General features: G+C 37.6%; 2 protein-coding genes and 2 long non-coding RNA genes across 22 annotated transcripts in view; 2 read left to right on the forward strand and 2 right to left on the reverse strand.

Annotated features, from left to right (window-relative positions):
* Window positions 1-74: 74 nt before the first annotated feature.
* Window positions 75-8,351, forward strand: LOC105662152 (uncharacterized). Of its 7 annotated transcripts, none has more exons than XR_013037406.1 (7): window positions 80-94; window positions 185-318; window positions 376-731; window positions 820-1,295; window positions 1,446-6,838; window positions 6,911-6,978; window positions 7,053-8,349. It is a non-coding gene; the product is annotated as an uncharacterized LOC105662152 (long non-coding RNA). The 7 variants fall into 7 exon arrangements; XR_013037407.1 differs by having other exon boundaries at window positions 185-731; window positions 1,446-6,491; window positions 6,775-6,838; window positions 7,053-8,343; XR_013037405.1 differs by having other exon boundaries at window positions 75-90; window positions 185-731; window positions 7,053-8,351.
* Ets65A (DNA-binding protein D-ETS-3) overlaps window positions 1,565-26,534 on the reverse strand; it is an 83,679-nt gene continuing 58,709 nt past the window's right edge. For 2 of the 4 annotated variants that reach the window (XM_076529284.1, XM_076529282.1), the window contains exons 4-6: window positions 14,288-14,347; window positions 8,340-8,577; window positions 1,565-6,415 (exon numbers count right to left, since the gene is read on the reverse strand). In XM_076529284.1, coding sequence (XP_076385399.1) covers window positions 6,079-6,415; window positions 8,340-8,577; window positions 14,288-14,347 — 635 coding nt within the window. In that variant the 3' untranslated portion in view covers window positions 1,565-6,078. The remainder of the gene's footprint in view (window positions 6,416-8,339; window positions 8,578-14,287; window positions 14,348-26,534) is intronic. The other 2 variants (XR_013037392.1, XM_076529283.1) reach the window with 2 other exon arrangements.
* Window positions 10,552-26,534, forward strand: part of LOC105662151 (uncharacterized) — an 81,694-nt gene continuing 65,711 nt past the window's right edge. For 7 of the 10 annotated variants that reach the window (XM_076529304.1, XM_076529305.1, XM_076529296.1 and 4 more), the window contains exon 1: window positions 25,592-25,723. The gene's annotated coding sequence lies outside the window, so the exon portion shown is untranslated. Of the gene's footprint in view, window positions 11,386-11,449; window positions 12,021-12,079; window positions 13,589-13,667; window positions 14,439-14,596; window positions 15,864-15,940; window positions 16,413-17,722; window positions 17,977-18,056; window positions 18,140-18,199; window positions 18,376-18,583; window positions 18,721-21,393; window positions 21,980-22,170; window positions 22,682-23,692; window positions 24,040-24,189; window positions 24,300-25,375; window positions 25,724-26,534 lie in introns of those variants that run through there. The other 3 variants (XR_013037397.1, XR_013037396.1, XR_013037395.1) reach the window with 2 other exon arrangements.
* Window positions 24,072-25,488, reverse strand: LOC143264043 (uncharacterized). The gene is made up of 2 exons (XR_013037415.1): window positions 25,355-25,488; window positions 24,072-24,265 (listed from the first exon to the last, which is right to left on the reverse strand). It is a non-coding gene; the product is annotated as an uncharacterized LOC143264043 (long non-coding RNA).

A 26,534-nucleotide genomic window follows, 5' to 3' on the forward strand; every position in this document is an offset into this window, starting at 1 on the left:
GAACTTTATTGTTTCAATGTTGGTTATAGAAGTGAGGAACATTAGCGCCACCACGCATGTTCTAGATTTTTCAAATATGGTTCTCCGGAGGTGCGTAAGTAATAATTTATGTTTTATTTATTTTATTTTGATTTAATTACCTGATATTATATTAGTTTCCTTCTTTTACATCGATTTTGATTAGTATTGTTAGATTGAGATGCATGTGGACAATTGCGGAGAGAATCTATTTAAAATACGATGAAATATTTTGGAGGGAATTGTAAGCGATTGAAATTGTACGTTACATATGCGCCATACAATGGTGGAATAGAGAAGGTAATAAATAGATAATAATTTCATAATGTGTCATACATGATACTTTAATTAAATTAGGACAGGAATAGAAAGGCCACAGCGAAATAATAATTCTATAATTATTTGAGAAATAATTTGGAATATAAATAAAGCCTTGTTTATGAAGTATTTGTAAATGTCATTGTAAACATATTAATGGCGGATGTAGCGATCTATTTTGGAGGGAACATATTGGTAGATAAACAAAAGCAAATTTATTGCACGATATAAATTAAATTGGGGATATCGGAATTTGGAGATATAAAGATATAGAGCACAGACTCGAAAATTACATTCAGTTAATATTATCAATATTGATATTAATAAATGTCAGTAATTATAGTAAAGGCCACCGATTCCAAGTTTTTTTTACATATAACCGCCGGTCGGTGAAGGTCAGTAAAATGTACTCTTATTGAAATATCTATTATATTCAAGAAAATAAATTCAGAGTGCTAATCACTAACAGCTCTTAATTTTTAGAAACCAGGTTACCACGTCGAAACCCTGAAGAAAAGATGAAGAAAAAGGGGTTAAAGTCGATCGGTTTCACTCAACCTTTATCAAGCTGCAGCTCTTGAACCACTGTAATAACCGTACACACGGAGAGGATCAGAGGGTAGTACCGCTTAGGTAAGTGGTAGCGTGGAGGGCTCGCATAGGTGGGGAGAAGAATGGTGGTGGTAGCGGACGAAGAAGAAGGTTCGAGGGTAGAAACTCGGGTCGAGGAGCGAGGTTATAGCTAGGAGGAGAAGGAGAACGAGGAGGAACAGCGCGGGCGCTGATTGGTAGCAGAATCGATTAGCCGAGCCGAGCTAAACCGGCACCGCTTCGGCGACGCCACGAATTTCCCGAATGGGGGTTTCCCGTTGGGGCGGGCCCGAATCCAGGGAATACCCGGCGTTCACCATGGCAACCCGACCAATTCGCCAACCGCCGACAACCGAGGATGACCTACCGTGTGTTGCTTACTTTTTTTTCTCTTCTTCCTCCTTTTTATTTTTCCCGTTCCTCCTGTTTCCCTTCCGCGCAGTCCCTCAATCCGCTTCTCGTTTCGTTGCCTTCCTTTGTGTCTATTCCTCCTTTTACCTTTGTCTCCTTTTTTCCAGGTTTCGTTTACGCCTCGAGAAGGAGAAAGACTGCAGCCTTCCTCTTCGACTACCTATGTGTATGCGTGTGTGTGTGTGTATGCGCATGTACGAGTGCACAGATACCAGAGAGAGCCACATTGATTTTGCCGACGACTGATACAACCCCGTCGGCACGTTTAATTAGAACATGGCGACTTTAATACAAGCGCACGACAACAAGAACAACAACAGCGCCCCTTCCAACCCCACCGCGCTCTTCTGCTCCTCCTCTTCGCTCGTCACCGTTCGCTCTTCGTTCCTTGTCCATTTTCTTTAAACTCCTCGCGCGGAGGAAAAACAGCCCGCGTCTTTCGTTCTTCGATCAAGGTCTCCGCGTCTCCCGCAGCTCGAAGGGGTCGCTTATCTACCTAGCCTAACGCGGTCTATGCTAGAGTCAGACACCCCTCGTCCACCCTCTCATCCATCATCCTCAGCTTCGTCATCGTTACGATCATTCTGTGTTCCAGTTTGAGAATCACGCCTCTGCCATGCACGCTACGCTCGTTCGCGATTCGACTGTCTCTTTTTATTCTTTCAGTCTCACATAATCGTACATGCACACGCACGCACACAGGCATACGGATCATACACAGAAATACATTCTCGCGCTAAGACTATGATCCCTACACGCCTACGCTACACATGAAAACACCCTATCTACATTAGAGCCCGTCGACGTTCCATGAAGCCATCGTTGGAAAGCCAAGTTCCGAGGAGGCGTCATTTTGGTCCAGTCTCGGAGAACCGTCGACGCGATGCACCCCATGGAACGCTCGACCGGTTGGTGTACTAAATCGTTAGAGTAATTCTAGGGATGCTTACGAATGGTATTATACAATATACGACTTAAGAAGTAAGTTGTTTCTTCGATTGGTGTACATTGAAGAGCAGGGTTGCCTTTTATGGGGAAAGCGATGGAAGAGAAATAGGATTCACCATTTTGTAAATTTTCAAATTTAGGAAGTTGAGAAGTTAGAAAATTTGGGATTTGAGCAGTTGGAAATTTGAGGAATAGAAAATTTGGAGTTAGGAATTTAAAAATTTAATTTTTAGAAATTTGGGTCTTTGAGAAAATGTTTCAATTCATAAACCTGATTTTCCAAAATCAAACTGTAGTGGTGATGTACCCCTTAGTTGTCCTTATCCATAAGAAGGCTACCTTGCATCCGAGTGTACACCTTTGCAACGGGGTAGGTCGCCGTCGGATCAGTGCCAGGTGGACCACCGTTTCTCTGGATCCACCGTAATGGTTCCCGGGTATTCCTAGTGACCTACCCCTACGTTTGTACATAGATAGAGCGACCGCATCTCTCTGAAGTCGGTGAGAAACGACGGCGAACGCGGCTCGGGATTTTTGATATGACTCGACGCGTTGTACTTTATCAAAATCTCGATCGTTGCGATTCGAGGTTGGACCGACGGACAGGTTGGCTCCGGGTTCGCATTCTGTTTATTCAATTTTCACGGTGTCGTTTCACGACTGTTTCTTCTCGTACCAGGTACTGGGACTTCAGCTAAGACGAACTCGATGAAATCGAGAAGAGGAAGATGAAGGGGAATGAAACTTCGTGACTGAATCGTAATAACGTACAAATTTCGTTGGTCGCTCGCAGTTAACACCTTACCGACCGTTTGCAAATAAAATACATAAACATATTTTTAGTAGGGTAATGTATGAGCTCTTGGCTTTTTAAAACATGTTCTTCAATGCATTTTATTCAAGATGCTATTAAATAAAATATACTAAAGTTATTGCATACTGAAATGATAAATTGAACAATACAGAGAACATAAAATGTTTGAATATGTTCTTAAATGCTTGGTAACATAAAAATATCACTATGGAACAATTCTATATTCAGTAGAATTTAATTATATATTATGAAAGTCTTTTAGTTATCAGTAAGAATAATTTAAATAATAATTTCAATATAAAGCGAGTGGTTAAAAGTTAGCGATAATTTACTTTATGATCAATAGTTGACCTTAAAAAGTTCAGGTTGGTAAGGTGTTAAGTCACACACACACACACACAGTCCTGAGTAACATTGAAACACGTTAGCGCGCACTTCGTTGTAAAATTGTTGCGCATGGAATAGAGAACATGAAACGTAGCGTTTGATTTGTTGAACGAACGTGGTGTGTCCGTTGAATGTGCGCCAACTACGAGCAGCGTGTCTCGCGATGATTTTCACGAACGACGACATGCGGTTTCTCTATCTACACTTCGTTATGTAACAAATAAGTTAAAAGAGTTTATAATACACGCATTACTCTTGGCCCGAATCGAACATGTACACATTTTTTTGGAAGTAAAGATACGTCTTCGGGTTTCGTTAGAACCAGCTTTCTCGTATGATCCTTCTCTTGATTCATTGATAAGCGAATGAATGATGAACGAAAGTTATCTCCGTAAAAATGAGCATGTTCGATCCCATCCAGTCGGAAATGCCGACGTTTCTCAGCGGAAGTACGCCGGTTTGTTATTCGCGTACAAGGCGACGTCCTCTCGAACAGGATAATTCTCGACACACGGTTTATTTTATCTCGTGATAGGTTAAAATCAAGCTGCAATGAATTAAGAATAGTTGTGTGATATCTTGATGCAAAATAAATTTGTGAATTTATCTGCGAACATAAATTTGTTCGCGAAATACATTTTGCGGTTAGGATGTTGACACTTTGATGTCACTGTAACATTTTTCGTTATTTCACTTTCGTTCACTTTATCGAATGTTAATCACAATTGGGAAACTATAATCTTGCAACTTATGTCTGCGAAATGAAACTGTTAGCATAACTGTAATTTCTTGTTGACATGCTATAACCTCACCGGTTTATAACCTCGATTATGTCCATGTTCAAGGAATCTAAGAGCATTTGAGAATTGCACCGAAATAGTCAAAGTGTCGAATAAAAATTTGTTTCGAATACCGACGAGATAAAACGACTGACGAGAATCGTCTTGCGAACGTACCCTGTACTTACGTAATCCATTATATTGTATGTACAACGTTCTTACAATAATTCGAGCGCGCCGTCGGCCATCAACGGACGCATCTGGAACGATCGATCCACGCTGCCAAGGAAATGGATCGAATGATCGTGACAGAAAGGATGCGTTGATCTTGTCGTTTACGTCCTTCTGCGCTTTGCAATTCGTTCATTCTGCGTATTCCATCATCGACTCATAGCGTCCCTGGTATTTTCAAACGGATTCAGGGTTATATTGTAATATTATTCAACGCGTGGCAATTCTATGGGTAGTTATGCTGCGTCTGAGATTGCTACACGTGGAATTACATCGCATTGAATTTACGACGCCTGGAATTATAGTGCATAGAATCACGGCGCATGGAATTACGATTTGCGTGGAATTTAGAACGTATAGAATTATAGTGCGTTGCATTACGCCACGTAGAATTACAGCGTGTGGAATTACAACGTGTGAAATTATGATACGTGGAATTATAACGCGTTGGAATGCGACGTGTGGAATTACGGCACGTGAAATTATAATGCGTTGAATTGCTACGCGTGGAATTGCGATGTGTGGAATTACGGCTCATGGAATTATAACGCGTTGAATTGCGACGCGTGGAATTGCGACGCGTGGAATTGCGACGCGTTGAATTGCAACGTGTGGAATTACGGCACAGAATTATAACGTGTTGAATTGCGACGCGTGGAATTGCGGCACATGGAATTATAACGCGTTGAATTGCTACGCGTGGAATTGCGACGTGTGGAATTACGGCTCATGGAATTATAACGCGTTGAATTGCGACGCGTGGAATTGCGACGTGTGGAATTACGGCTCATGGAATTATAACGCGTTGAACTCCTACGCGTGGAATTACGGCTCATGGAATTATAACGCGTTGAATTCCTACGCGTGGAATTGCGGCACATGGAATTATAACGCGTTGATTTGCTTCGCGTGGAATTCCTACGCGTGGAATTGCGGCACATGGAATTATAACTCGTTGATTTGCTTCGCGTGGAATTGCGACGTGTGGAATTACGGCTCATGGAATTATAACGCGTTGAATTGCGACGCGTGGAATTACAACGCGTTGAATTGCGACGCGCGGAATTGCAACGTGTGGAATTACGGCTCATGGAATTATAACGCGTTGAATTCCTATGCGTGGAACTGCGGCACATGACATTATAACGCGTTGAATTCCTACGCGTGGAATTACGGCTCATGGAATTATAACGCGTTGAATTGTGACGCGTGGAATTGCAACGTGTGTATTTACGGCACATGGAATTACAACGCGTTGAATAGCTACGCGTGAAATTGTAATGCGTAATAATATAATCGAAAGAAATGAAAAGGTAAGCATATCACCACGTAAAATCCATCGTGTTTAAAACATAACGTAATGTCGACACCATTCATCTTCTCATAACGCAATATCGTTTCAGATCGGTTGGTAATCTAGAAGAAACGCAGAAGGACTAAACCCGATGACATACGGAAGATCGTTTCGCCGAATAAGAGGCCGACGGCACACCGTAGACCGCGATGTCTGCGGTCTCAGTATTCTCTCGGTAGAAAGTTTTAACGTGGCGTACCCAGAGCGCCCCAGTGTTCGGCGGTGGGTCATGCGTAATGGGGATAGGTGCCCAGATGAGGCGGCACATGACCGGAGGCCGTGTGGTGTCCCGCGTACAGGTTGGCACCTGGACTCGTGGACCAGTAGCTGGAGGCCGATTGGAATAGGCCTCCTGGAACGGAGACCGACACGGAGGCGGCTGGCGGTGGCATCAGGTTCAGTTTAGCGTGACCGTAGCCAGACATAAACAGCTCGCTCTGGTATTTGTACGCGGCTGGGTCCGCGGCTGCCGGCTGCGTCGCCGCTGCCAGACCCTGGAAGTCGAATTTGTACGCGTACCTCTTCCCGTGCACCTTTGTCATGATGTTCTTGTCGTAGTAATACCTGCAAACAGAACAGGCTGGTTCGAATACACCCTGAGGATCATTCAGGGAGCTGTTAGCGGATCAAACGAAGTTACGTGTTCATTCTTCCTTTATAGCCAGGGGATGTCGAGAGTCAGTGGGAGCCATTTTCTGGGTAACACTGGGTTAGGGTTGTTACGTTGTTGGTATACTGATTATTAGATTTTATTAGTGGGGTCAAAGTTTATTTTCAAAGCAAGCTGTTTTGTAAAATGTTTGTGAGTTTTTGACTAACAATTAGATTGACTGGGTGTGTCAATAAAATGTACACATACTGTTCAATAATCTTGCTGTCTTATTAATCACTGTTCTATTAATTTATTTAATGGTTTCAGTTAGAACATTGTGACAGAAAGGCAACGACATCTTATCTTATTAGATTGACTGGGTGTTTCAATAAAATGTACTCATACTGTTCAATAATCTTACTGTCCTATTAATCGGGCTGTTCTATTAATTTATTTAATGGTTTCAGTTAGAACATTGTGACAGAAAGGCAACGACATCTTATCTTATTAGATTGACTGGGTGTTTCAATAAAATGTACACATATACTGTTCAATAATCTTACTGTTCTATTAATCGGACTGTTCTATTAATTTATTTAATGGTTTCAGCTAGAAGCATGTAACAGAAAGACATCCACGTTATCCCAGGATCACAGGTCAAAGAACGTGCAGTAAACAGTCAATGATGTTAAGTGTTGCACCAACGAAAAATAAAGTCAAGACTCGAAGGATATTCGAAGCCATAAGCGACCCTTGCATTTTCACGAAGCTTTGAACGTACCACGAGATATGATCGAGCGAAGTCCACGGACGCGTTCTGCCATAAAGTCGCGATTTACGAAGCCGCTAGGAAACGACGAGGGTCGTAAAAATCCCGCGCAACCACGGAGTCTTATTTAATAAATTCCATTTGCCAGCGTCGATAACGGTGCCGCTTCCGCTACGACGGAAACGCTTTTCATTTTTCTATTTTTTCTTTCTTTTTATTTTTTTTCGTCGAGTTACCGGGCGCGGCTTGCAAACTTCTCGCCCGGCACGGGGGACGGAGAGAAATAGAGAGAGAGTCGAGCAGTCTCGCGTAATATAATCAGTCGATCTGATCGAAAAATAATAGCCGCGTCTGCCGTCGGTCTGACTGTCGGTGATTGAAATTTCTCTCCCCTGCTTTCCCACCCTCCTTTCTATACCATGGTTGCTCGTACCGTTTCGTTCAACGAATTTACTTTCTCCACCGATCTTCCATGTCTGCGCGCTAAATATCGACGTTTCGCCGTGTTTCTGTCACGAGGATGCGGTTTAATACGAACATTGTCATGACAGTCATCGGCGACACGAATTTAATTCGATTAAATAATTATGGAATATCAAGAGGAATAGATGTTTTATTAATAGTACGTTGTGCGATATAATGCGCGGCTATAGAGCGATGGTATAATGCGCGGCTGTGTAATGCGATGATGTAATGCATGACGTTGCAACGTGTAGATATGTCATGTGTAGAGATACAATACGTCGTGATACAATATGTAACGATATAACGCGTACAACGGAAGTACAACGCGTGACAAACTGGAGGCGTGGCGATACAACGCGTTGTAAATGCAATACGTGACAAGTACAACGCGTGACAAATTGGGGACGTAGATAACAACGCGTAGTAAACATAACGCGTGGCACATACAACTCGTAATAAATGCGATGCGTGAAAAATACAACAGTCGATGTAATTGTTACACGTAATGTATTGCAAATGCAAGGCAAATATGACACGCGACAAACTTCGCGTGCCGCAAATATACGGCGTAGTAAATATGTAACAAATTCAACGCGTGGAAGTAGAACGAGCGGCGATAAAATAATTAGCGATATAGTAAATCATTAGAACGTTTTGCTCACCTCAAAGCCCTCGACAATTTGTCGTAATTCATATTAGGCTTGGACTTCCTTTCGCCCCAACGTCTCGCCACCTCGTCGGGGTCAGTCAACTTGAATTCGCCGTTGGTTCCTTCCCACGTAATGCACGCTGCGTTACTCGAATCTGACAGTAGCTCGAGCAAGAATTGCCACAGTTGGATCTGACCGGAACCGGAGCTCGCCAGACGACTGCTCGTCGCTCCGAACATTTGATAGGGATCTAAAAATCATTCAAATGACGTATTCTTAGGAATAAACTTTACTTCTTTGACAAATATTGTAATTTATAATGTATTCGCTTTGGATATTTTATACACCTGATATTTTAAGGCCTTGCATGGTAATAGCAGTTCATTGTTATTTATAGTTTTAGTGGTATTATTAAGTTCTTTTGGATTGTTAGAGTCATTAAGAAGTTAATATATTAATTCATTAGAAGATTCTTTTATTACTATTACTGTACATACTGTTAGTATGTAATTTAATTACTATAATATTTTCTTTAAGTTATAAAACTTGAAGATGTAAGATTATTAGTTGTGGATACACTGAATGATTTATAGATTAATTTTGATACTTTGTTTTTGATACTTTGTTTTTAATTGTGCTTCTGCCAAAGCGTAAGGTAGTCTTTTTATACAGTATAGTTTTTAGGGTAAATTTTTATTAAGGCACTCGAAAGAATTCTTTTTTATCCCCATATTTCCCCCGAACATATACCTATCCATTACATGGTTGTTTCCCAGTGTTCCCTGTATCGCCCTTTAAAAGCCTTACAATGCGTCATCACCGTCGTTCGCTACTGCTCAGACCTGGAGTGCCCTACAACCGTACAAAAGGATATAATCGCAACCCTACAATAGAATAGAGTTCGTTTGGATCATAATAATTTCAATTGAAGGAAGGAACGAACGAACGAACGACCGAGTGGTTCAAAGGGCGTGCGCGAATGTCTTCTCCGAGAATCATTGTTCAACTGATTCTGAACATCGCGTTTGGTAACATCAGCTAAATATCTTTTGTTGCTCAGTGTTTTACCCTTAACTTCTAAATTTTTATCATTGTATATTTGTATATTACCATTGTATATTTCAATGTATATTTATTATTGAATGTGTACGTGTCACTGTATATTTCAGTGTATATTTATTATTGAATATGTACATGTCACTGTATATTTCAGTGTATATTTATTATTGTATATATACATTGAATATCAGTGTATATTTCAATGTATATTTATTATTGTATATGTACATTGCATGTCATTGTACATTTTTATATATATTTATTATTGTATGTGTACATTGCATGTCACTGTACATTTCAATGTATATTTATTATTGTATGTGTACATTGCATGTGACTGTATATTTCAATGTGTATTTATTATTGCATATATACATTGAATATCACTGTATATTTCAATGTATATTTATTATTGTATGTATACATTGCATGTCACTGTATATTTCAATGTATATTTATTATTGAATATGTACATTGAATATCACTGTATATTTCAATGTATATTTATTATTGTATGTGTACATTGCATGTCACTGTATATTTCAATGTCTATTTATTATTGTATATATACATTGAATATCACTGTGTATTTCAGTGTACATTTATTGTTGTATATATACATTGAATATCACTGCATATTTCAATGTATATTTATTATTGTATATGTACATTGCATGTCATTGTACATTTTTATATATATTTATTATTGTATGTGTACATTGCATGTCACTGTATATTTCAATGTCTATTTATTATTGTATATATACATTGAATATAACTGTGTATTTCAGTGTACATTTATTATTGTATATATACATTGAATATCACTGTATATTTCAATGTATATTCATTATTGTATGTGTACATTGCATGTCACTGTATATTTCAATGTATATTTATTATTGTATGTGTACATTGCATGTCACTGTACATTTTAATGTATATTTATTATTGTATATATACATTGCATGTCACTGTACATTTCAATATATATTTATCATTGTATATGTACATTGCATGTCACTATATTTCAGTATATATTTATTATTGTATCTGTACATTGCATGTCATTATATATTTCAATGTTTCATTCTTTGTAAATTTACAAACATATCATCAAACTTTTCAACATTCATACTTTTCAATTCTGAAATTTTTAAATATGTAACTTACAAAGTTTGCAAGTCTAAAAATGTTGAAGTATGTATCTCACATGTTTCTCAAGTATGAAATGTCTAAATCTGTAATTTTGAAAGTTTGTAAACGTGAAACTACAGAATCTGTATCTGATTTGCCACCGTAAACTGTAATTAGCGTAATAGCGTCCAATTGCGTTTTCAAAATGCGAAATCTGTTTTAAATGCAAACCGGAAAGAGCCATCAGCGGAGGAAGAAGAAAGTGGACGAGATTTCAACGACGATTGCTTCGCGACTGCCATAAAAATACATTTGAGCGATTATGATAGGGGACAGACGTAGGCGAATGGGGATGGTCGTTGAATTGCCGGACCTCAAAGGTCGTTTCGCCCGATGAATCCCCTGAAACGTGTGGCGGAGTGATCGCCTTTCGATCGAACGGTAATTCACTTACAAGTTAATAATGGCAAAGGGGCGCGGTACACCCATTTATCCGTTGAACGAGGAATCGAACGGAGGAATCGCTACTGTTTCCACGAATCGGTTCTATCGAATTAACCAGCCAAGAAAACAACCGAACGTATACCAGTGACCCTGTTCGAACTCTAGATCTTTCGATTCGGAATAGAATTTACAACGATTTGCATGGGAACGTTTCATGGACTCTGTTCTATGGAAATTCAATCTGTACGAAATGTAAACTTTCTAGAATCAGACTTTTCGTCGTGAATTAGATGATAATTGTATGCTGATTTCAGGTGGACGAGATTCTTGACTGATTAATGAAGGACTCATTTTTGTGGAAGAGATCTGCTTGTTTACATTCTTGGAAGCTTTACGACTTGGAAGCTTTATTTCAATGGTAAGCTAGATTCATGAACTTTATTGTGTATTCAAGGTTTTAAACTGGTTTGTTTTTGTTCGAGGTACCATGACCTGGGAGTTCCAGCGTTGTGGATTTATCTGGGATTTGAGGATGTGGAGATGCTGAGTACATTTCTTCAAGAGTTTCAGAATGTTAAGGTGGATCATCAGAAGTGAAGATATATTGGTATCAAGTAGTATCAGTTTCAAATGACTGACATCATGATTTATTTAGAATTTGAGGATGTGGAGATGCTGAGTACACTTCTTCAAGGGTTTCAGAATGCTAAGCTGGATCATCAAAAGTGAAGATATATTGATATCAAGTATTATCAGTTTCAAATGACTGTCATCATGATTTATTTAGGATTTGAGGATGCGGAGATACTGGGTACACTTCTTCAAGGGTTTCAGAATGCTAAGCTGGATCATCAAAAGTGAAGATATATTGATATCAAGTATTATCAGTTTCAAATGACTGTCATCATGATTTATTTAGGATTTGAGGATGTGGAGATACTGTGTACACTTCTTCAAAGGTTTCAGAATGCTAAGCTGGATCATCAGAAGTGAAGATATATTGATATCAAGTAACATCAGTTTCATCAAATGACTGACATCATTATATTAATTGTAAGCTTCATCAAAAACTTGAACACATACTGGTATTAAATATTGTTAATTTCTTCAAGATTTTGATGAGGTCTCTGCAACTAAGTGTACATGTTGTTACCTTCAAGATTGTAAGAATACACTGATACTAAATTAGTTGGCTTCATCAAACATCCTCAGACATGAAGATACTGAGTGAGTTTCATTAATAGTCTGAAGACATACTGATACTATATACTAGCTTCACTAAGATTTTGATGAGGACATACTGCAGCTAAGTGTTACTGCTATTAGCTTCAAGACAGTAAGAACACACTGATATTAAATTAGTTAGATTCATCAAATGTCCTCAGACATGAAGATACTAAGTGAGTTTCATTAATAGTCTGGAGACATACTGATTCTACATACTGGTTTCATTAAGATTTTGATGAGGACGTACTGCAACTAAGTGTAAATATTGTCAGCTTCAAGACTGTAAGAACATACTGATACTAAATTGGTTAGCTTCATCAAATGTCCTCAGACATGAAGATACTGAGTGAGTTTCATTAATAGTCTGCAGATATACTGACACTATATACTAGCTTCACTAAGATTTTGATGAGGACATACTGCAGCTAAGTGTTACTGTTATTAGCTTCAAGACAGTAAGAACACACTGATATTAAATTAGTTAGCTTCATCAAACATCCTCAGACATGAAGATACTGAGTGAGTTTCATTAATAGTCTGAAGACATACTGGTACTATATACTAGCTTCACTAAGATTTTGATGAGGACATACTGCAGCTAAGTGTTACTGTTATTAGCTTTAAGACAGTAAGAACACACTGATATTAAATTAGTTGCCTTCATCAAACATCCTCAGACATGAAGATACTGAGTGAGTTTCATTAATAGTCTGAAGACATACTGATACTATATACTAGCTTCACTAAGATTTTGATGAGGATATACTGCAGCTAAGTGTTACTGTTATTAGCTCTAAGACTGTAAGAACACACTGATATTAAATTAGTTAGCTTCATCAAACATCCTCAGACATGAAGATACTGAGTGAGTTTCATTAATAGTCTGAAGACATACTGATACTATACAACTAGCTTCACTAAGATTTTGATGAGGATATACTGCAGCTAAGTGTTACTGTTATTAGCTCTAAGACAGTAAGAACACACTGATATTAAATTAGTTAGCTTCATCAAACATCTTCAGACATGAAGATATTAAGTGAGTTTCATTAATAGTCTGGAGACATACTAACACTACATACTGCTAGTTCCTTCAAGCTTATAACGAAGTCACAACTAAGTGTAAATATTATTATCTTCATGAAGAGCTTAGCAATACACTAATACCAAAGTTCTGATATCTTCATCAAGGTTCTGAAAATACATTCATACTTAATACCGTCAGTCTCATCAGAGGTCTGAGTACATATTGATTCATTCTACTTGAAGCTCCAACAGCTCTAGTTGAATACAAAAGTACAGTATTTAAAACAGTATTAATTTGAACTGAATACAGGTGTGTCTTACAACATTGTACAATGAAATCACATGGACATAATGATCCTTTAATATTGGTAGATAAAGTACTGTTTAAGTAGATTAAGTATTTCGTGTGATTTCAGTTTAGTAATTTTTCATATTTTCTAATGACAGGAACGGATTCGTGGAGATCGGTCACGAGCTACTTATTCGAAGCTATTGATCAGTCGGAAAGAGTAATTTTTGGGCGTGGCGTTGAAAAGTCAGGCCAGGAACAGAGGGGCTCTGCGTGATTAGTGACGAACGTAATAATCGTGAAGGTCATTCCGTGCAATTGCTTTGGTGAAATCGTCGACGATTGGGTCACGCATGAATGCTTGCTTTTGTATAGGCTGTGATCATTTCTTTTTTTTGCACGCGCGACTGTGTCTATCGTTACTTTCCTAATTGACCGACAATCGGATACTAAACGGTTCATCAATTATCTTCCTGGTTTAAACGTTGGTTGCGTTACTGAAATATATAGACAGGACCTATAGGGTTTTTAATATTTCTGATCAGTTTAGAGATTTAGTTTGAGGAACAGGAGAACTCTTATACAATTCTTCTTTTTATTTTACTCAATAAAATAAACATTGGTATTACTATTTAGTTAGAACGTTTAAACTGTAATTATTTTTTATTTTTAAGTATGATTTATTTACAGAAACATCAAGAGTGCTATTTACATGGCTACTTCGTTTAAAAAAAGGTGTAGTGCTTTAACTTCTCAAAAATATCTACCTACTACATACCAGGCTGCCTGAGGTGGGTGTGCGTGTCCAGTGCTGACTTGGATAAGCTGCTTCCGTATCCTGTAAAAGAATAGTTACGAATTTATGCGACTTATCTTTCATAATATGGAATCTTTTATACATTTTGGCTGAGTATATCTAAGCAGTGAAGGTAATCATTAGACCGCCATGTTTAAATCACTCTGCAAAACTATACTTCCATTTGATAATTAAATAGATTTCCCTGAAGTAAGATTAATTTACTTGAGACCAACGTAATTTAGAACGTTGGTGAATATTCTTGATCACTGTAGTTATTTTTATTTTCAGCAATGAATTGCGACGCATGGAATTGGGACGTGTGGAATTACGGCACGTGGAATTATAACGTGCTGAATTCCTACGCGTGGAATTACGGCACGTGGAATTATAACGCGTTGAATTCCTACGCGTGGAATTAGGGCACATGGAATTATAACGCGTTGAACTCCTACGCGTGGAATTACGGTACGTGGAATTATAACGCGTTGAACTCCTACGCGTGGAATTACGGTACGTGGAATTATAACGCGTTGAATTCCTACGCGTGGAATTACGGTACGTGGAATTATAACGCGTTGAATTCCTACGCGTGGAATTACGGCACATGGAATTATAACGCGTTGAATTCCTACGCGTGGAATTACGGCACGTGGAATTATAACGCGTTGAATTCCTACGCGTGGAATTAGGGCACATGGAATTATAACGCGTTGTACTCCTACGCGTGGAATTACGGTACGTGGAATTATAACGCGTTGAATTCTTACGCGTGGAATTACGGCACGTGGAATTATAACGCGTTGAATTCCTACGCGTGGAATTACGGCACGTGGAATTATAACGCGTTGAATTCCTACGCGTGGAATTACGGCACGTGGAATTATAACGCGTTGAATTCCTACGCGTGGAATTACGGTACGTGGAATTATAACGCGTTGAATTCCTACGCATGGAATTACGGCACGTGGAATTATAACGCGTTGAATTCCTACGCGTGGAATTACGGCACATGGAATTATAACGCGTTGAATTCCTACGCGTGGAATTACGGCACGTGGAATTATAACGCGTTGAATTCCTACGCGTGGAATTAGGGCACATGGAATTATAACGCGTTGAATTCTTACGCGTGGAATTACGGCACGTGGAATTATAACGCGTTGAATTCTTACGCGTGGAATTACGGCACGTGGAATTATAACGCGTTGAATTCCTACGCGTGGAATTACGGCACGTGGAATTATAACGCGTTGAATTCCTACGCGTGGAATTACGGTACGTGGAATTATAACGCGTTGAATTCCTACGCATGGAATTACGGCACGTGGAATTATAACGCGTTGAATTCCTACGCGTGGAATTACGGCACATGGAATTATAACGCGTTGAATTCCTACGCATGGAATTATAACGCGTTGAATTCCTTCGCGTGGAATTACGGCACGTGGAATTATAACGCGTTGAATTCTTACGCGTGGAATTATAACGTGTTGAATTGCGACGCGTGGACGCATTATAATTCAACAACTATTTTTCTAACAAGGAACCCGTCAAGGTATCACTCAAGTTATTAGATAATTACCATAATCAACATATTAATTCCATTGTTATATAAAAGCTACCAAATTTCAGGATGAAGAGAAAACGGTCGAGGGAAAATAGTTGGCGACGGACCATCGAAGATGAAAAAGTACAAGCTCGGTCGAGCGTTAGAAATCCGTTAGAGAGGATTTCCGTGTAGGCAAACACGGGGCTGAGTGCTCCGTATACGTTTCTCCCCTGCTTCACGTTTCATCGACGTTTCGTTTCCTTTCCTTCGCCTTATCAACGTCGCGTTGGTTCCTCTTCGCGTGTACGCGTGAGCAACGCTGAAACATGCCCACCGGTCACGTTCGCGCCACTCTGCAATCTGTTTAAGGCACAATGCCCCTTAATTTCGCCTCGTTATATGCTCTCGTTACGGGAAATCCCCTCTGTCGTCCGGTAATCGCGCTATATCGCTTTGATTTCTACCGTTCGACCGAGAAACGATGAAACTGATCATTTTGAAAATCGATCAGAAGCTGCGAATGTCGTGTAAACGTTTTCAGAAAAACAAACTTAGGTATGACTTCATTTCATGGTCATTCTTTAATCATTTTCTACTCTGATTTATTTATATTTGTAACTGTAGTTGATTTATTTTTATGGGACTATAAATGATTTATTTATATGGGACTGTGATTGATTTATTTATATGAGACTATGAATGATTTATTTATATGGAACTGTAATTGATTTATTTATATGAGACTGTAATTGTTTTACTTATATGGGATTGTAAGTCATTTATTCATATGCAGCTGTAGTTGATTTATTTATATGAAATTGTAATTCATTTATTTATATGGGACTGTAATTGATTTATTTACATGGGACTGTAAGTCATTTATTCATATGAAACTGTAGTTGATTTATTTATATGAGACTGTAATTCATTTATTTATATGAGACTGTAATGCATTTATTTATATGGGACTGTAATTGATTTATTTACATGGGACTGTAAATCATTTATTCATATGAAACTGTAGGTGATTTATTTATATAAGACTGTAATTCATTTATTTATATGAAACTGTAATTCATTTATTTATATGGGACTACAATTCATTTATTTATATGAGACTGTAATTCATTTATTTATATGGGACTGTAAGTTATTTATTCATATGAAGCTGTAGTTGATTTATTTATATGAGACTGTAATTCATTTATTTATATGGAACTATAATTCATTTATTTATATGAGACTGTAATTCATTTATTTATATGAAATTGTAATTCATTTATTTATATGGGACTGTAAGTCATTTATTTATATGGAGCTGTAGTTGATTTATTTATATATGACTGTAATTAATTCATTCATATGAAGCTGTAGTTGATTTATTTATATGAGACTGTAATTTGTTTTGTTGACTTTGCACAGTCACTTAGAAGTTAAACTTCATTTTTCTAATACTGTAAATAATTTATCTGTATAGAACTTTAATTTATTTTGTTGATTTTGTACAATCACTTACAAAATTGAACTTTATCATTCTAATACTGTAAGTAATTTATTCATATGAAACTGTAATTGATTTATTTATATGAGACTGTAAGTCATTTATTTATATGGAGCTGTACTTGATTTATTTATATAAGACTGTAATTAATTCATTCATATGAAGCTGTAGTTGATTTATTTATATGAGACTATAACTTGCTTTGTTGACTTTGTACAATCACTTAAAAGTTAAACTTCATTGTTCTAATAGCAAAACTTGTAATCACCATGTAACTATTGATTTGACTTGTCATTATAATTTGACTATTGTCATTATATATGATTTACATTGAATAAAGCTAACGTTATTTTTCTTTTTGCAGTAATAAGAACATCTGAGGAATCCTGCAATTCATCTGCAGAAGGCAGATGCTACCTCTAAATAGCAGTTGGTGTCCGCTGGTGTTAAACAATTTGATTTGGTGTCTGATTGGGACGCGGGACAACCTTGGCCGAGGGTCTGGGACTCGTCGCCTCGGGTCCAGGTCGTGGGGTCCTCCGCAATCAGTATAGCCGCGGGGATACCAGTTAGCCTATGTCAGAACTCTGCCACTATCATAACAAGAAACCCTAACCGGTACTGCTTTCTCTTTTCTTTCATCTTCAATAAAAACTTGTAACACTTCTGTTTACTTATTGTTCTTTTCTTCATTTCAGTTTGGGTTATTGAAAAAAGTAAGGCTGCTGTTGCATGGTGAGAGTCGACGAGGTTAATTAAAAATACAGAAAAGAGACAGCTGGTATTAAACATTACAGTTTGGGTCACCTGTCCAGGATACTGATTTGCATTCCTTTTCCAGGTGTATAGTACATTGATTATGTATGAATTAAAACACTCATGAATTAACACAAAGCTACAGAATTTACATACTGTAAGTTTTTGCCTAATTTTGCCAAGGTGTCAGAACTGGTCATAATCTCTACAGTGTAGCAAATGGAATCCAATTAAATAAAAATGCCACACATGAACCTGAAGGTAAAAATAATAAATAACTTTATACACCAGCTTATAAATAATAAATAGCTTTATATACCAGTTTAAGTAATAAATAGCTTTATACACCAGCTCACAAATAATAAATAACTTTATATAGCAGCTTACAAATAATAAATAGCTTTATACACCATCTTACAAAATACTAAAAATCAAGAAACCTTATTTCAAACAATAAAATTATTTTCAGCGAAGCCAGACTAAAGTTTCATGAACAAGTCAACTGTGTCATCTATAACAACAACCTCTCCGACTTTCTTGGTCCGAAGTTAACAGTTGGACGAACGTATCAAAACAAGTAAACTTGTTTCTCGTCCAGGAGTCGAGGTCAGTAACGTAGGAACCGTCACGGAGTTTGTACAATATATGTATAGATTCGACTCGTGTCACCTCGAATCGACATGTTCCTATTGTCACGCGTATATCTGCGCATTCACGAGCAATTACTCGGGGCGGGGTAATCCCGTTAGGCAGCGTACGGCTTCCTCTTCTCGAGGGAGGATCAAAGGATTCGCTATTCCGAGCTACTGCACTCTTTGGCCGCGTACACAATGCTGGGCCAAGCAGCGGGATTCAAGAAGGGAGAAACAGTGGCACCAGCCTGGTACATTGGCGTAGCTGGGGAACTGGATTGTTGAAATTTGCAATGGTATTTTTGGAGGAGGGATGTTGGAGATGGGGTTACATTTCTAAAATCTTAGATTGAAGAATTTTTAAATCAGTTGCTAATTTGTACATTGTTCCTGAAGTCCAAAATCTCAAGTTCCCAAATGATTGAACTTTTAACACTAAACCTACCAGCAATGTGTACTTAATTTGAAATTAAAAATGGAGTTAAGAAATAAATAAACAACGAAACTTAATATACACATTAATTCTTTATCTTGATTAAAATCAATGCTGATTTTAAGGAATGTACCTTGACAAAATGTGTATATTATAATAAGAAACTTGTGGAGAAGTTATTTTACAGGTTTGGTAGTTACAGTGTTAAATCTTCAGGGTTCCTAATGCTAAATATCCAAATTCTCAAACTTTTCAATACCTACATTGCCAGATCACCAAATTCTCAAATTTCTAAAGTTCTTGATCTTCACATCTCCAGATTACTAAATCTGCAGATTCAGAAATTGTTAAATCCTCAAATATCAAGATATTAGATTCTTAAGATTTCCAAACCTTCAAATCCAAAATTTCTGTACTTTTAAATACTTAAGATTCTCAGTTCTATATATTCAAATTCTCAAACATACCAATATCTACATTGCCAGATCTCCAAATTCTCAAATCTCTAAATTTCTTGATCCTCACATCTTCAGATTCCTAAATCTCCAGATTCAGAAACTGTTAAATCCTCAAATACCAAGATGTTAGATTCCTAAGATTTCCAGACCTTCAAATCTCAAATTTCTGTACTTTTGAGTCCTTAAGATCCTCAGTTCTATATATCCAAATTCTCAAACATACTAATATCTACATTGCCAGATCCCCAAATTCTCAAATCTCTAAATTTCTTGAACCTCACATCTCCAGATTCCCAAATCTCCAGATCTAGAAATTGTTAAATCCTCAAATACCAAGATGTTAGATTCTTAAGATTTCCAAACCTTCAAATCTCAAATTTCTGTACTTTTGAGTCCTTAAGATTCTCAGTTCTATATATCCAAATTCTCAAACATACTAATACCTACATTCCCAAATCACCAAATCCTTAAATCTCTAAATTTCTTGATCCTCACATCTACAGATTCCTAAATTTCCAGATTCAGAAACTGTTAAATCCTCAAATACCCAGATCTCAAACTCTTTAAATCTCCAAAACTTCAAATCTCAAAATCCTTGGATCTCCCAACCTCCAGATCTCAAAATCCTTAAATCTCTCAATCTCCAGATCTCAAAATCTTTAGATCTCCCAACTTCCAGATCTCAAAATCCTCAGATCTCCCACTCTTCAACTCCCAAAGTCCTTACAACTCCAAATTCCTCAAATTCCCAAATAAAAATACTACCACACAGATACATTAATTTTGTTACAAAAGCTAGAGGTGCACTGCAGAAGAATCCTAGCTACGCCAATGTTGTTCCTGCCGATGGTTCCTTGACTCGGAAAACCTTTGGGCAAGTTCCAAATGCGTGGCACTGTTCGGTTAAAGTCGAAGTCTCGCGTCGTCGCGCAATTATCGTTACTGCTCCGCTTCCGTACCTCTCCGCCATTTTTTGCGATTTCCGGTCTTATTGTAACGATTTGCGAATTATGAATATTCCTCTTTTCCGATTCCCTTGTACCTTTTTATCGGCGTCAGCAAAATTGTACAACTTGAAGGATTGTAAAAATTGCGTCAATTAAGTAGAAGCTTATATTCGTCGCGCGATAATATCGCCGTATAATATTGTTGCGTAACATGTTACTTAACGAAGCAAACGATTATGAAGCATTATTCAAATAGCGGTAAGAAATAACGTACGCAGTTAATCAAAATTTTCATAAACCTGGTAATATTTAATTATTTTCATTGACACGTATCGGGTCACGCGCAGGAAAAGTCTCGCAGTCTTACACGAAACGGCAATTGCTTAATTATGATTAATTGCGACTTTACCGGGAAAAAGATCGCGCTGTAACGCGCGAGGCGATTACGCGATGCGGGGGCCAGAGTGATCCGCCATTAAAGACCGAGTTGCGTGCCACGCTCGTTTTCTTGCTTTCACGCATCGTACCGAATAGATATGATCACTCGACGCTTTCCACGATACATTCGCTATAATTATTCGGACCATCCGCGATTTCTCGTAAATAACTTTATTGCTGCTGTTAAAAATTATACTTGTATATTCAACCCCTTTCTGTTAACAGACCTTCTATAAAAATATACAACTATAATTTTTGTTTGTTCTGTTAACTGTGTTGACTGTTAAATTAACTTCTGTGCATGTATTCAATATTTAAGATCATTTAAAAATATTTGAAAGACTTCATGAATTAATCTTTGTCACTTTCAGGTGCAGTTGTCTCATTTTTGAAAGAGGAAAGGAAATATTAAATTGCAAACAGACCTTCTGTAAAATGATATACAGCTATAATTTTTGTTTGTTCTGTTAACTGTGTTGACTGTTAAATTAACTTCTGTGCATGTGTTCTATATTCAAGATTATTTAAAAAATATTTGAAAGATTTCATGAATTAATTTTTGTTATTTTCAGATGCAGTTGTCTCATTTTTGAAAGAGGAAAGGAAATATTAAATTGCAAACAGACCTTCTGTAAAATGATATACAACTATAATTTTGGTTTGTTCTGTTAACTGTGTTGACTGTTAAATTAACTTCTGTGCATGTGTTCCATACTCAAGATTATTTAAAAAATATTTGAAAGATTTCATGAATTAATCTTTGTCACTTTCAGGTGCAGTTGTCTCATTTTTGAAAGAGGAAAGGAAATATTAAATTGCAGTTTGATAAAGCACATATACTTTATACATGTATTATGTATATATTTTACAATGTTTGACAATATATATTTTACAATTGTTTGAACTGCTTCATGGATAAAAATCTCTGTCTATTAAACTTAATGCAAGAAACTCAAAGTAAGATCTTCCTCAACTTCTTCATAAAGGATAAGGACAATAAAAATTGTTTTAATACATTCATTATAAATAAAATTACAAGCAGAAAGATTTTCCATAATCATCTAGCAGTACCTATAAAACAAAATGTTTTTTAAAATATGTTTTACCAAATTCACTAGTAAAGTACATGAAAATACTTGTTTGTCCAGGATGGTAACGGATGACGTCTTCGAGGTTCGTCGCTTGAACGTCCGGTCGAGAGTCACGTCGAAAACGTAGCAATGGAATAATTTAATAGAGAGAACGTTGCAACACGGGCCAAAACGATCGTCATCGGTTCAATCGTCTCTGAACGAGGTTAAAACACTGGCACCCGCCGCTCTTATTTACGTCCGACAATAAGTCAATTCATCACTCTGCGATTTGGACTTAAGTGGTATCACTGACTCATACGCACACCCGCGTATAATACAACAGCGTCGATCCTATTTCGGGCATAAATCAGTGCGTCGTGTGGCGGGCCGGCCCGTGCGGTGCGTAATAATGAGCAAGCGAGCGTAGCACGCGACCCTTTAGTGTGTTGCTCGCTCAGAAACGAATGGACTGAGCTACCGGGAATTAGCTCTTAGTCCTTATTTCGATATTGAAAACACTGAAATATTGTATGGATTTGCTGGACTGAACAAAAGGAGATGTAGGGAGTTTAGGAGACATTGGATGGTATGCAACAAAGTTTGGATGATACTTTTTTAATGTTAGAAAGATACAAAATTCCAGTCACAGATCCTTGAACTACTGATGATTATAATGTTTCAAGATTCTGGAGTTTCTAGGTTTCAAAGTCTCAAAGAGCCAAAGTTCAGAGATTCCTCAAGTTCCAACGTCCCAATGTCTCAAAGTCCCAAACTCTCAAGGTCCCAAAGTCCCAAAGTCCCAAACTCTCAAAGTCCCAAACTCCCAAGGTCCCAAACTCCTAGGGTCCCAAACTCCCAAGGTTCCAATCTCCCAAGGTCCCAAACTCCTAGAGTCCCAAACTCCCAGGGTCCCAAACTCCCAAGGTCTTAAACTCCCAAGGTCCCAAACTCCCAAGGTCCCAAACTCCCAAGGTCCCAAACTCCCAAGGTCCCAAACTCCCAAGGTTCCAATCTCCCAAGGTTCCAAACTCCCAAGGTTCCAATCTCCCAAGATTCCAATCTCCCAAGGTTCCAAACTCCCAAGGTCCCAAACTCCCAAGGTTCCAATCTCCCAAGGTTCCAAACTCTCAAAGTCCCAAACTCCCAAGGTCCCAAACTCCCAGAGTCCCAAACTCCCAAGGTCCCAAATTCCTACGGTTCCAAACTCCCAAGGTCCCAATCTCCCAAGGTTCCAAACTCCCAAGGTCCCAAACTCCCAAGGTCCCAAACTTCCAAGGTTTCAATCTCCTAAGGTCCCAATCTCCCAAGGTTCCAAACTCTCAAAGTCCCAAACTCCCAAGGTCCCAAACTCCCAGGGTCCCAATCTCCCAAAGTCCCAAACTTTCAAAGTCCCAAACTCCCAAAGTTCCAAACTCCCAAAGTCCTAAAGTCCCAAAATCCCAAAATCCCAAAAATCTGAATCTCCAGGTCCCAAACGTCCCAAATATCCCAACATTTCCCAAAGTACCAAAGTCCCATTGGCCTCAAAAAATTGCCAAAAAATGCTAACATATCCCTATCAATGTCAGTACGTAATTTTGCGTTGTTTTAATCATAGAGAGCAGGAAGCAGAAAACCGAGCGGATTCTGGCACGGATTTCGCCGACGGAGCGGTGGCCGACGGCCACGAAAACCCGGGGGACACGGTTCGTGGGCAACAAGTCACCGGGAAACGGCGCGTGACCAACACGTTCACCCTGCCAGATTTACGACAATAAAAATGGGCAACAACGAACTCTGCTGATGAAATTATAACTTCCTTCGATTTTCCATGCGACGTTCTCCTTGAACGAGTCTGTTGTTCTCTTTGAAAGCTCGGAAATTGAGATACTGTGCTTTCTAGTGGATGGCAATCGTCTTTTTATGGAGCACTATTTTATTCTTGGAATAAAAAGACTGTAGCAGGTAAAGCGTAAGAGATGCATAAGAGAAGCATGTGTATTTAAACATATGTATTTATTTAAAGGTTAAGTAGAAATTGTTTGTTAAATGCAAGTTTGATAGCAATCATTCTTTTTGCTTTTTTACATATCATGTAATATAAACATTTTGCAGGTTATGGTGGATAGTACAAAACAAGGATTTGCTGGCGCTATTGGACATCCAGGTTACTACTTCAGGAAGAGATTATCTGATGGCAAGGAAATGATATAAGTTTAAAAATTGTTAGTTGATACTTGATTTATTAGGTGTACTATTCAGTAGTTTATACTAATATACATCTAGGTAGAAATGTAGTTCAAATTCAAAATGTGACTGTTCATAAGAGTCATATAACAGTGACTGATCATAAATATTGTGTTAAGTATTCCATAATAAATATTACATTATAGGAATAGTTGCACTTAAAGCAAGGTATGAATGTTATCACAAGATATGACATTACATACAAGCAGAGTATGATACCTAATATATTTTAATAAATGAGAACTCATATACATCTTACTATATGAGACTCATACTTTAATACATGTATGATACTGTGTAAGAAAATTCATACATAGTGTAATATATTAGACTCATACTTTAATACATGTATGATATTATGTAAGAAAATTCATAAATAGTATAATATATGAGACTCATACTTTAATGCATGTATGATATTATGTAAGAAAATTCATACATAGTATAATATATGAGACTCATACTTTAATACATGTATGATATTATGTAAGAAAATTCATAAATAGTATAATATATGAGACTCATACTTTAATACATGTATGATATTATATAAGAAAATTCATACATAGTATAATATATGAAACTCATACTTTAATACATGTATGATATTATATAAGAAAATTCATACATACATAGTATAATATATGAGACTCATACTTTAATACATGTATGATATTATGTAAGAAAATTCATACACAGTATAATATATGAGACTCATACTTTAATACATGTATGATATTATATAAGAAAATTCATACATAGTATAATATATGAGACTCATACTTTAATACATGTGTGATATTATGTAAGAAAATTCATACATAGTATAATACATGAGACTCATACTTTAATACATGTGTGATATTATGTAAGAAAATTCATACATAGTATAATATATGAGACTCATACTTTAATACATGTATGATATTATGTAAGAAAATTCATACACAGTATAATATATGAGACTCATACTTTAATACATGTATGATATTATGTAAGAAAATTCATACATAGTACAATATATGAGACTCACATAACCTCGAATTTGTTTCAGTGGTCAAAAAATGTTCAACGAGAAGAATGACAGCAGAGCAAAGAGATAGGCCGAATTTACCCACGATATTATTCTTCAGGCCGCTACAACGATCAGAATAGGAAGAAAGTTTCCCCGTAACATATTGGAAGGGTCGAAGGGACACATCGAAGTCGCTGTCGCGGCTCGTATTGTGTCTTCTCGCTAGTACATACACGGCCACGTGCCTATGCGTGACACGTTCACGCATCGCTGCCCGGCTTTCCACTCTCTCCCTCGTATCGGCCCGTATTCATCTCTGATTTCTTGTTGGGGTGTGCACGGATTGCGTTTCCACTTTAACCGTGCGTCGTTGAACGTCTATCAAGGGTACACGAGCTGCATGCTACTTAACCCCCTGCCCGAACCAACTCAGTCACTAGACGGGTCAATCTTGACTCATAGTGAAATAACATTTCTTATCAACAGAGACTATCATAACTTTATGTAACAATTCTGTTTCTAGGCTTTAGAAGTAGGTAGTAGGTTAGGTTGGTTAGGGGGGCTTTAGATTGTGATAATTCTTAGGATTTCTTTTAGATAGGGTTTTAGGCATTAGGGTTAGGTTTTAGGTATCTGGGACTGTACTAGGTTAGGTCGTTTCTGTGGTTCTTTTAGTATGGTTTTTATGGTTCTTTTAGGTGTTAGAGTTTTAGGTATTTGGGCTAGGTTTCAGGTATCTGGGACTGTACTAGGTTAGGTCGTTTCTGTGGTACTTCTAGTATGGTTCTTATGGTTCTTTTAGGTGTTAGGGTTTTAGGTATTAGGGCTAGGTTTCAGGTATCTGGGACTGTACTAGGTTAGATCTTTTCTGTGGTTCTTTTAGTATGGTTCTGATGGTTCTTTTAGGTGTTAGAGTTTTAGGTATTAGGGCTGGGTTTCAGGTATCTGGGACTGTACTAGGTTAGGTCGTTTCTGTGGTTCTTTTAGTATGGTTCTTATGGTTTTTTTAGGTGTTAGAGTTTTAGGTATTAGGGCTAGGTTTCAGGTATCTGGGACTTTACTAGGTTAGGTCTTTTCTGTGGTTCTTTTAGTATGGTTCTTATGGTTCTTTTAGGTGTTAGAGTTTTAGGTATTAGAGCTAGGTTTCAGGTGTCCAGTACTTTACTAGGTTAGGTCTTTTCTATGGTTCTTTTAGTAT

This window comes from Megachile rotundata, chromosome 3 (genome assembly GCF_050947335.1).
Source record: "Megachile rotundata isolate GNS110a chromosome 3, iyMegRotu1, whole genome shotgun sequence".
Taxonomy (NCBI): domain Eukaryota; kingdom Metazoa; phylum Arthropoda; class Insecta; order Hymenoptera; family Megachilidae; genus Megachile; species Megachile rotundata.